At 31.1% G+C, this 11,513-nt stretch overlaps 1 protein-coding gene, 1 long non-coding RNA gene and 1 other non-coding gene across 5 annotated transcripts; 2 read left to right on the forward strand and 1 right to left on the reverse strand.

Moving 5' to 3' along the window:
- The first annotated feature begins 1,012 nt into the window (after window positions 1-1,012).
- On the forward strand, window positions 1,013-4,129 carry LOC150038212 (uncharacterized). The gene is made up of 2 exons (XR_016524442.1): window positions 1,013-1,360; window positions 3,758-4,129. It is a non-coding gene; the product is annotated as an uncharacterized LOC150038212 (long non-coding RNA).
- LOC120069739 (small nucleolar RNA snoR145) lies at window positions 1,425-1,573 on the forward strand. Its single transcript, XR_005479652.1, has one exon. It is a non-coding gene; the product is annotated as a small nucleolar RNA snoR145 (small nucleolar RNA).
- Window positions 4,130-5,636: 1,507 nt separating the features above from the next.
- On the reverse strand, window positions 5,637-11,297 carry LOC120069737 (U11/U12 small nuclear ribonucleoprotein). Of its 3 annotated transcripts, none has more exons than XM_039021527.2 (9): window positions 11,193-11,297; window positions 10,936-11,095; window positions 10,518-10,848; window positions 10,347-10,430; window positions 9,588-9,653; window positions 9,413-9,485; window positions 7,067-7,455; window positions 6,410-6,450; window positions 5,637-6,110 (listed from the first exon to the last, which is right to left on the reverse strand). In XM_039021527.2, exons 2-9 carry the CDS (start codon window positions 11,091-11,093, stop codon window positions 6,032-6,034), a joined length of 1,221 nt encoding a protein of 406 aa, XP_038877455.2. In that variant the 5' UTR covers window positions 11,094-11,095; window positions 11,193-11,297; the 3' UTR covers window positions 5,637-6,031. The 3 variants fall into 3 exon arrangements, with proteins under 3 accessions (XP_038877455.2, XP_038877454.2, XP_038877460.2); XM_039021526.2 differs by having other exon boundaries at window positions 10,936-11,098; window positions 11,193-11,289; XM_039021532.2 differs by having other exon boundaries at window positions 10,518-10,844; window positions 10,936-11,098; window positions 11,193-11,263.
- Window positions 11,298-11,513: the final 216 nt, after the last annotated feature.

Raw genomic sequence — 11,513 nt, forward strand, 5'->3', positions numbered from 1 at the left:
TGAAGAAAATTGAGATTTTTGAAGAAATTTCCTATTTCCTATTATTTTAGTTGTTTATATATTTATTTTAATATTATATTTATTAATATTCGTATTTCCATTGTGCCATGTTTTCCTCCGCAAATTCAGAATAGCAACCATATTTTCTCATAATTATGAGTTTAAAAAGTAGAGAATTGTTTAATATAAGAAACAAACAGCAGAAATTCTCAGACAAATGAAAAATACACAACAAATTCCCTAAAACAACTTTTTTTTTCCCAACTAATACTAGAATCGAGAAAAAAATTTAAAATTATATCATAGAAATTTTCAATTGTAACAATTGAACCCTCAAACTCCTACAAGTGTTGAAATTGGATTATCAAACTTATTTTAATTGTAGAAATTGGACCATCAAATAAAAAAAATAGAATTCTTAAAATTACTTAATTATTATAATTTATTCAATTATGTAAGTGTGAGAGTTCGATTTTTATAATTGAAAGTTTGAGGACTTAATTGCAACTTCTACCAAATTTTAAGGGTTATTTTTACAATTTGTCAAAAGAAAAAGATGGGCAAATGGTAAAAGCCACTCTTGAAGTATGGTGGTAGTTGCAGTTACACCCTCAAACTTTTAATTATAAAAATTAGACCCATAAACTTCTACAAGTGTTAAAATTGGACTCTCGAGTTTACAATAATCGTAGAAGTTGGACTCACAAATGATATAAATTGAATTCTCAAACTTATATAAATGTTACAATTTAAACAGTAATATAAGTTTAAAGGTCCGATTTGACTCAATTTTAACATTTATATAAGTTTAAGGATTAAATTTTTAAAATTAAAAGTTTCCTGATATAATGGTAACTACCACCCTTTTTTATTTACCAAAAAAAAAAAAAACGAAATCATTAAAGATGGGTTTGGGCTGTTGCATTTCGATACACAACCAAATGGGCCCAACAGCCCATTTCATGCTTTGTATTCACAATTATATAAACCTTAAGATTTTTTAACAATCAATACCGAGAAATCTAGGGTTTGGAGAATTAGGGTTTGCAATTTTGCCTTCCGTTTTTATCTTCCCCATTTCTCCCTCTTTCCAAAAAGTGAAAATTGACGCGATGAAGAACGAAATTGAAGATGAAAAATCATTGATTACGGAGTGGTTACTTGTTATAATCGCTCTGTAAGATGAATATCTATCTGGTTCGTATTCACTGAGCGTCGTATTTTCTTTTCTCTCTTGCTTTGTTTTCGAATCGAAGGGTCCTATGGATGGGGCGCCTTTGTAATCAATGCGCTTTTGCTCCAAGTTTGCCTTCGGAAATCGCAGTGAAAGCAGATGGCCGATCCGAGCTCTGAATAACTGGTTCGGTTTTCGATTATTAGTTTTTCATACAGAAATTTACTAGCATTTTTTGGTAGTTTGATTTGAGCGAAGGTCCCAGCAGAGGGGAGTATAACTCTGAGATTGAGGCCCCTCTAACTTTCAATTATATCCTTCGCAGATTTAGCTGCCGAATCGTAGGACGCCCAAATTTTCACTAATTTTGGATCGTCCGGAACCCTCGGCGACATTCATTATTTCATAATTTTTCTGTTTTGGACTAACTGTAGTTTATTAGGTTTTGTTTCGTCGCGAGTGTTGATTATTGGAGAGAGATACATTTTCTTTTGAGCAGTTTGATTGGATGACTTCGATCTTAGCTTAGTTGACACAGTGAAACAAAAATTCCTGATTTTAGTCAGTTTAGGCCGCTCCATTTTTCCATAATTTTTGTTAGCCTCTGAAATTTTCGAAATTTTATGTTAACCTCTGATGAGGTATATGCTTAACCTGATTGGTAAAGGAAGAAGAACAAACTAAAGATATCGTAATTGTGAAATTAAGATTGTTTAATTTAGAGAGGCAGAGTTCAGGAAAAATTTGGAAAATGATCGTTGCCATGCAAATTCACATGGCAAATTTGGCAATCGCTCTTGATTGTAGGTTTCATTTGGTATCTAATTTTGTTTTTTTTTTTTTTTTATTTTTGAAAATTAAGTATTGACCGACACTATTTGGACTTTTTAAATTTTTTTCTTTGTTATCTTTTTTTTTATTTAAAATCATACTAAAATTTGAAAATTAAAAAAAATGATTTTGTTTCTTTTTATCCTTGTTTTAAAAATCTAATAACTAAAAAAAAGTAACTTTACAAAATATATTTTTGTTTTTAAAATTTGACTACTTAGGAATGCAAATGAAGTTAAGAAATAGGAAGGGAATAGTTTTAATTTTCAAAACTAAAATTGAAAAAAAAGAAATGGTCGAGAAAATAGTTTTAATTTTTAAATATAAAAATTAAAAAAAAAAGAAATGATTATCAAATGGGTATTAAATTTTAGTTATAGATTTTGATCCAGGTATAAAATGGTGAGGTGTTAATTATAAAAAATAAAATATAAATGTTGATAGATCTTATTGTGAAAAAATTATAAAAATAGAATAATAAATAAACGTTGGATGTTTTTAAATGTGTTGGAATATTTATTATTTGTATTATATTTAAGTTTGTAGACGAGTCTAACAACATTGGTACATAAAAAAATATTTTATATCTGTAAGTTAAACAAAATTTCTTCTCAATAAAAAAAATTTAAGAAGATAGTTTAAAAGTAAACCCAATTTGTAAATATGCACTCCTATGATTCTAAAATGATATACCAATTGATATTAAATGGAACAAAAGTGAATTCTCCATGTTTAATGATATCTAACTTAATGTGATGACCAAATGGAGGCTAATCCATAGGGTAGAACAAAGTTTAATTGATACTATTTTCAACTAAAAGTTTATTACCGATGAGGCATGACAATTGCACTGAACAAAACAGCTAAAAGAATGATAAAAAATGGAAGAAAACAAAATAAGTTTACAAATAAATTTTAATTTGTAGTCCAGTCCAAATAATCCCATCACGTGACATACTTACAATAGTTGTCATTATTGAAACAAAGACATACTCGAATTGAAGCCATAAGAGGAGGGGGTAGGTATGATCCTCATGCTCATATGGGTTGGCTGAGAGGCTGAGAGGCTGAGATGATCGACTCATAGGGTCAACTATGAAGTGCATGACTCTGTAATTGAAGAAAGCCATTAAGGAGGCCAACCATAAGGAAAGAGTTAATCTTAACTGTTCATCTACTGAAAAAAATTGTTTATACTTAAATTGGCTGACTATATCATTTTGGCAATATATCACATTATGATTAGTAAGAAAGATTAGTTATACTCGAATGATCATTATGAAATCATACAATCAAGAGACTTAATAACAATGAAGCCATGCCAAAAAATTTTGTGCCTTTACTCAAATTATTATGTTTTATCGTTGGAGTATTAGTGGCTAAGCATGGGTATTCTTAAAAACTCAGTTAGCGATATCGTATTCCGTTTCTAAATGAGTTATTTACACTTTTTATTATAAATGAGAGTAGGGAGATTTGAACTATAGACTTTGTGATTTTTAATATATTTATGTGTGAACTATGTTCGATTTAGCCATTTATATTTGAGTTATATCTTTGTGGTTCTGAAATTAAGTGTTGAAATAATATATAATATTCTATGCAGTTTTATCAACAATATTAGTTGTTTACTAGTGTGAATTCCATATTTTGGTTGTGGAGACCCTTGAATTATTATTATTTTTTATTTTTTTTATTTAACTTATTTATTCTATTGCCTCTTCTCACTAATTTTCCAAATGCTCGTAAAAGGAGGAGAATTGCAAGAACAATGAGGACCACCTTTGCCAATTCCAACGACTACCTCTGATGGTCAATTCTAACAATCATCGTTTGCGGCCAATTTCGACAACATCCAACCACCACGGTTGATGGCAACTCTAGTGGCCAATCCACCAACTCCGACGATCATTATTTTGAATTATGTCTATTACAAATTTGGGCTTTGTTCACACAATTTTTTTGTTTTGTTGGCATTTGTGACATAAAATCGTCGATAAAACCTTAATTTAAATATTAAAAATAACTATTAATTTAAAAATACATATAAAATATCAATATATGTTTATATTTAAGTGAGACACAAAATTATCAATAAATGTTTATATTTAAGTTCCCTCAAAATGTTAATTTCTAGTTTTTTGATTAGTTCAATATTTTATAGTCGTTATTTATAGTAATTTAACATTAATAAAATCACTTTTATCATGTAAGAAATCAAACAAACTTGTATGTAAAAACATTTTTGAGAAAAAATGGTCAGACACATGAGTGTTTTTGTTTTAAAATGTTTATATCAAAGGTATTAAAATAAAAATGATTTATTTAGAATGTCACATGTATAAATTTATAAAATGATTGCTTAAATTTAAAAAAAAAAATATTGAAATGCATATCCAAAAATAAACTCTCAATCTCATTTATCGAAACTCCCAACAACACATGAACTATATGTATAATTATTGAATGAAAAAGTTTTCAAACAAAAGTAAATCATAAACAAAATTATTCATATAAAAAGACTCTACACCAAATATCTTTGACATATGAACTTAACACCCATAACATCAAAAATACAAACATATAAACTAGACGGACATATGAAACAGATATATGAACTCAACTCAACACCAAACAAATCCTTGATGTATTGTATATGTATAAAAAAATATATGTATCTTGCTTGGCTATTAAGTTATTTTTTATGCGCTTTTTTTTTTTAAAAAAAAAAAAAGTAAAAAGGCTATTTATCACTTTTTACTCCACTGTTCAATTTGGATACTTTAAAACGAGTATATCTTAATGAATAAATTACTCATTAGATATGAAACATTATATAGCATCAATACGAAGTATTTTCAAGTGAAATTATTATTTTTATTACCTGTCATTTTAATTAAATTTTTTTTAGTAGAATAGGTAAGATTTAATTTTCATTATAGCTCAATTGGTTAAAATATACTCCACAAAATCATAAATATAAACACCTCCATATCCTCACATATTTAACTCTAGAGTGACAAAATTGCAACAAAAAAAAAACTTAAACGACAACTGAGAACCAATGGCAATGTAAAAATTCACTTCATTGAGAATTATCGAGTAAAGCTTTCTACCTTTTATTTTGAATTTTGTAGAAAAAAAATTAATACATTATCGAATACATTCATAAAAATGAAAAATTATTTCAAACGGTAAAACGGTTGAAAATATTTATTTTGATTCATTTTTCTATATTTAAAGATAGTCAAAAAAATAAAAACAAAAATAGAACAAAAACCAAAAAATAATCATTACCTTCTAGGAAAACGGACCAAACAATTTCTAATTGAATTGGTTTATTAAAACCCTATGTTCATGTTGTAGATGCAGATCCAAAATTTCTATAGTAGCCTCCTAAAACCTGTAATTAACATAGTGAAAGCTTAGAAACCAAAAACAAATCATCATGAAAGCTTCTTCAGCTCAAAGATACTGAATCAGAATCAAATTCCCATTACAGACTTCGGCTCCTCCAAGTATAGAGCCCTCTTAGCTCTCAAATATCTTCAAAACGATGAACTATCTTGATAGTCTTTTCATGCATCTGATTCTTTACCCGACACAGTGGAAGCTAACCTCTTACAAGATGTTAAATCACAAACAGAGAATCTGCTATTATCTTCTTGATAAACTGAAAAATATTCAAATCGCAGCACATGATCAGAGTGACATACCGACGTTGGGAAAAAAAAAATATACAATGAGGCTACCACAATGTGAATGCATTTTAATAACCGTTGGATGTAAATTAAAAAATATGCATGCCCACTGATCACTATATACAAAGTCGAAGTACTTTTGAGTTTCTCACTCATAATCCAACCAGTCTAAAAACTGTTAGCTGCATTGGGATGGCCTCATCGTAATCTTTTGATGTCAGATATCCACGATCAACTTCTCATTGATGCATTGGCAAAGCATAGAATACCAATCTTTTAGCAACACCTTCTGGAAAACCAATTCTGCACATATGGTTGGATGGTTTCATTTTGGTCGAACCAAATATGCTGCCCATATTTCATCTGCAGGTGGTGGTGGTTGAACCCAATGTCCTGGTATTCGACTGCAAAAAATTTCATAGGGGCATTCAATTAACATAACTCTCCCACCTCTCTAGGCCACGGATGACATCGAAGGGAGGAATGAACAGGGAACAACTAGAAGAAACTGTTGAGGTTTATAAATTAGAACACTCGAGAAGCTATTGTAGCTACTTGTAAAGTATTAGTTAGGACGGTGGCGTTTGTTGTAAATTTGTGATGTATTCATGGAAGTTCAAATATGATTAGCAAATCGTTCTCTAATGGAAACTTATCCAAAACTTGTTAAGAGGAGTAACTAGAGTAAAGAATCGCATCTTACCTTCCTCCAGGTCTTATAAATGCATCCCACGATCTTCTCACCTGCACACAAAGCGGTAATAGTTGTGGTTCAAAAATAAAGGGCGTTATTGGTTTCTTAAGGAATGTTTCAGTATCACAAAAATACTTTAATCAACACAGTAATCGGATTTTATGTATGTCAGTAGCAATGAATGAACCAAGGGGGCATTTTGAGTAAGAACTTTGCACTTTTGCAATAGCTTCAGACCTATGTTTAGTATGTAGTAGGTTATAATTTAAATTACTTATCTCATACTACAAATTTGTTAATTCCACAAACTGAAATTATAAAGCTACACCAGGCTTTTACCATCTCTCATGCTATCCTTCAGAAATACAAAACCCAAACTACATGCTATAACAATTCATAGTTCTAAGACTCACTACTTTCTACAGTAAAAATAATCTAGGTTTCCCAAATTCGTGAACCAATGTTATACTGTAATTATTTCAGGAAAGCTAAGAAAAATAAACTTTCTTCTGAAAATGCTATAGGGAAGATACAGTGAGAAACACTTACTCCCAAATTCAAGGTTGGACACAAGTTCAAAATATGCACCAACAGCATGAATTTCATGAGACTATGCCACAAAATTCTGCAATAAGTGAGAAGCGCAGAAGTAATTACTGCAATTACCTCAATTAACGTGCCCATATCAGTGTTACTTCCATAATAATAATGATAGAACTCCATCGGTAAGTTGGCTGCATAATCATACATTCTTCCATAACCTTGTACTTCTCCAAACTGTTTCCCAGGCTCTTTATCAGTGCTGGTGTTGGAGATCTTATCATCTGCACTCGCAGTTCTTTGATCATTTCTTTCTTCAGACCCGTTGGTAGCACTAGCTGGATCCCTTGATTCAGGATTATAACTCGGAATAGTCTTCCTAGACACCTCTGCAGTAGCAATGGCGTCCTTGGCAGCATCAGTATCAGCTGCAGCAAGGGCTTGACGTTCCTCTTCCTCAACTGCAGCTCGAACCTTCTCTAGAAACTTATCATCCTCCTCAGGTAGAAAATGACCTGATCAAAATATTGCCAACCACTACTATCATTAGGCTATAACCAGACCCAAGTGTCAAAATTTCTTTGCTCGGAGGATTCAAAGGTACCGTTCCATATAGAGATGCAGAATACTACTTTAACTAGTACACATATCGATACATAAAGAGGGCAACTTAATGATAGAGAAGGTAATGAAAACTCATATCAGCAATCCTTTTTTTCCCTTTTAAGTAGGAAAAAAATATTTTCATTGGCATAGTGAAGTTAGAAAGAAAATAGTCCCAAGGAACAAACTAAACCTCAAAATCTCAAAGTACCCAATAATTAATAAATGCAATCCAAAAAAATCAAACATATCCATTGCAACCCTGTAAATTCTGATTTACAACATTATTCCTATCCTAAAGGCCCACCAATTTTTTAAGCCTTCAATAATCACCTCAACGGAAACAACTTCTACATGCTTCTGACTAGTCGAGTAAATTAAGGGTTTGTTTGGTTAGAAATCTGGATTTGTTTTATGTTTCCAGATTTACTGAGTTTAGCAAATATGTAATTGACAGAGAACCTGGATTATGTTTCTGAAAACTATTTTCGGATTCTGTAATCCAAACAGTACAAATTCTAAAAACAACTTTTTTATGTTTTCATTGTAATCAGATTTTAAATTTTAAATTTTAAAATGCAAAATTACATTAAATAAAGATAAGATATACAATATGTATTTTTTATAAAAAAAAAATTAAAATATGCATTATGTAATGTATTATAAATTATATAATATTACAAAATAATAATTACACAAATTTATTTTAAAATAAAACAGGTTCATAAATAAATTAACAATAGTTTATTGACAATTAATATTTAGTGGATAATACAACTAGATTTATAATTTATAAATATAGTATCTAACACATTTTAACAATTGTTTAAATTCGAATCCAATTTTTAAATCTTCTACCAAATATATATATGAAAGCATGAAATACAACTATGTTTTTATTGAATCCCTTGTTTTCAGATTCTCTACCAAACAGGCCCTAGTTGTTTTTGTAGCTCCTATGTTGGAAACTTCCATAAATATTTCCAAGTTTCTCCAAGGTTTCATGGTTCTACAATGACTCTGATAGACATCTTAGATTCATCCATGCATTCCAATCCTTTCACCGTATCCTTCAAGTGTTTTATGTTCACACCATAAAAAAATAATAATAATAATAATAAAAACTTGCCAGCATGAGCAGAACTCAACAGTAAAGGCGTTGCCACCTCCCCTTGAGGTTGAAATTTTGACACCTAACCTCATCCCCCTCCCCCCGAACAAAAAGACTAGATGTACCTTTAATTGAGACGACCTTACAAATCTCTAGCACACTTTTCTATCGATGGTTTTCTTCATCCTTATAGTATAATGCTCACATCTTATTTGCTTGAAAACATGTCAATTCTAGGATTCTCAAGAAACTTTGTAGGATCTTCCCTAACTGACATGTTGGATAACTAATTGGGAGAGATAAAAGCAAAAAATCTTTCACTTTCCACAATCTTCATTCTCCCTCCCTAATTCTTTCATTAAAAAATGTTCTAAATGATTTAGTTTCAACTTTGACAATCCTTGAAGGGTATTGCCACCCAAATCCTATTTCTTGGCTTCATCTTCCTTACCCTCTCTCTCACTTATTCAATCTTCAAAGCAATCACAAACACATGAGCAACTGATAGTGAGTTCAGCAATTCAAGAACCTGAATATGTTTCACTCGTTACGTTACGGCCATTTATACAAAAGAAAACAAAGATACAGAAAATTAACAACGATTTAGATTTTGTTCTTCTATCCATCGTACTCATACACCTAATGAAGTGCCAAAGACCAAAATGAATGTAACCAATCTGCTAAACAGCACAACAAAGCACCTGCACGTTAAGAAGGATACATAACAATGCAGTTATAAAAAAAGTAAGAAATTGAACCTTGTTTCTTCAATTTTTGGATCCTGATGGAGCGCAATTCTTGCAACTTTTCCACTATTAGTGCTAGTTCAAGCTACATGATATCCAACATCAGCTAGAAGTTCATCAGAGGAGGGGAACAAAAGCAGCAAGAATAGTTTTAATACTACTGGTAATTAATTCTATTGATTCTCACCTCAGAATCTAGCTTCTTTTTCTCCTCTTTTGCTTTAATTCTTGCAATCTCTTTCATCTTCTCCACCTGAAATTTATTGCTCGTCAACAATTAACACTATTCTGTCAATACATTGTGCCAATGTTCTATAGTCCGGAGCTAGACAAGCAAAAGCACCATAGTAACCAAGTGCAAAACATGGGTGGGGGAAATACCATCAAGATTTCATTTTTCTAAAAAAACTGTAAAATGTAAATAGCTGTCAATATATTAACATCAGAGGCAAATAACCGTTTCATGAGATGAGGAAACTAAAGAATTTATATGAACACGAGAGCTGACAGCAGTTAAAAGCAGAGTTTCAATATTCAAAACAAATATAGAACAAATAGACATAGGTGTTATGATAAATATATTTCTATAAACCCAAATTTGTATCGTACTTGATGTCCTTGTGACATGACCCTGTCTATCCATAAAAATCAGGCACAACCACAAATTTGGTTACTCGTTCTGAATTTGAAATAGAAAACTATCATCCAATGGCCCTATTTCTTATTCTTCCATTTATCTCCTCAAAAAGTATTTTCTTACTGAAATATAAATGAATAAATAACACCCTGAATATTTCTATATGTCTAGAATAAGAATCAGATTACAATAGAACTCGCTTATCCAACCTAAAAAAGAAGCCAAAAAAGGACATTAAACTCTCAGCTTCCAGTGAGAGAATATATATTTTTTTAAAAAAGGGAAAAAGATCAGTTGATATTCCAACACCTTGCGTTTTGCAATATCCTTGGCAATCTCCCTGGCCCTCCATTTATCAGCCTCCTGATCAACTTGGTCAAAACTTTCACGTTCCTAAAATCTCACAATAAAAGAGAAAAAAGAAGTAAGATTACGGTAAATATGTAAGATAATTTGGGATATAAATTACCTGAATACTACCTTTGCGAGTGATTCAGCAATGCGCTTCCTCTTTTTCTTTCTCCACTGCTTATTTCTCTTGGCCTTCAATAATTTACCAGATAACTTAACTGCTTCCGAGAGACTCGATTCATCAGTAGCCAGGCTAAATGGATGAAGCTGAGCTCTCAACCTTTTCATCAAAGCAGCTGCAATTTCGACCGAACGCGATTCTTGCAACTCCGAATTAATTCTTCTATCTTTCAAGTAATCAGAAAATTCACCAATAGAAGAACCATTAGGCAGATTATCCGCACTCTGCTCGGATGAATTTCCCTCTTTAACTATCATCAACATTTCAAGCTCTTTCTGCCTATCAATATTTATACTTCAATCACAATTTAAGACAAGAGTATTTGAACTGGACGTAGTATGCCAAAAATTACGAACAAACACATACATTGACTTGGCGAGATCGAGAGTGTCTTGCAAATCCCTTAAACGATCACGCACATTCAGGTTGTCCCAGAACGATGAACATGAAGACGGCGGCGGATTCGGTGGCGGCACCGGGAACCACGGAGGTTGAGGTGCAAACTGATGCGGAACTGGATTCATTGCTACTGAAAGCAATAATCGATGAACAACAAACAAATTAAGAAGAAAAAATGTCAACTATATTAGGATAATTGATGGGAAGAATGAAACGAAGCAAACCGAAGCTCTTCCGAATTTTCTCTGTAACTTGCGAGGCTTCAGCCTTCAGCTTGTTAAAAATGATTTTTTTTTTAGATAATTGTTAAAAATGAACTTTGAATTTTATGTAAATTTTCTTAAATAATTTCTGACGATTATCAATTTTTTCTTATCCCTCAATTAAATAATTTATGCTCTGAACTTGTGGACCACAAATATCAATAAAATATAATATTATTTATTAAAAATAGATTAAACCTAATATATAAATTAACAAAATATAAAATAAGAAAATTTTCTAAATTTTCTATTTTCTCCAATTTTCATAGAATTTACTTGTGT

The sequence above is a fragment of the Benincasa hispida genome, chromosome 1, assembly GCF_027475165.1.
Source record: "Benincasa hispida cultivar pf3 chromosome 1, pf3_genome.v1.1, whole genome shotgun sequence".
NCBI classification, from domain to species: domain Eukaryota; kingdom Viridiplantae; phylum Streptophyta; class Magnoliopsida; order Cucurbitales; family Cucurbitaceae; genus Benincasa; species Benincasa hispida.

Bases quoted from the DNA above. Each gene is read 5' to 3' on its own strand.
- LOC120069737 (XM_039021527.2), bottom strand. From the start codon at position 11,093: ATGAATCCAGTTCCGCATCAGTTTGCACCTCAACCTCCGTGGTTCCCG. The intron at 10,431-10,517 runs GTAGTATTCAGG...GTGAGATTTTAG, and splicing joins TTGCTGAATCACTCGCAAAG to GAACGTGAAAGTTTTGACCA. The intron at 9,654-10,346 runs GTGTTGGAATAT...AATAAATTTCAG, and splicing joins AGGATATTGCAAAACGCAAG to GTGGAGAAGATGAAAGAGAT.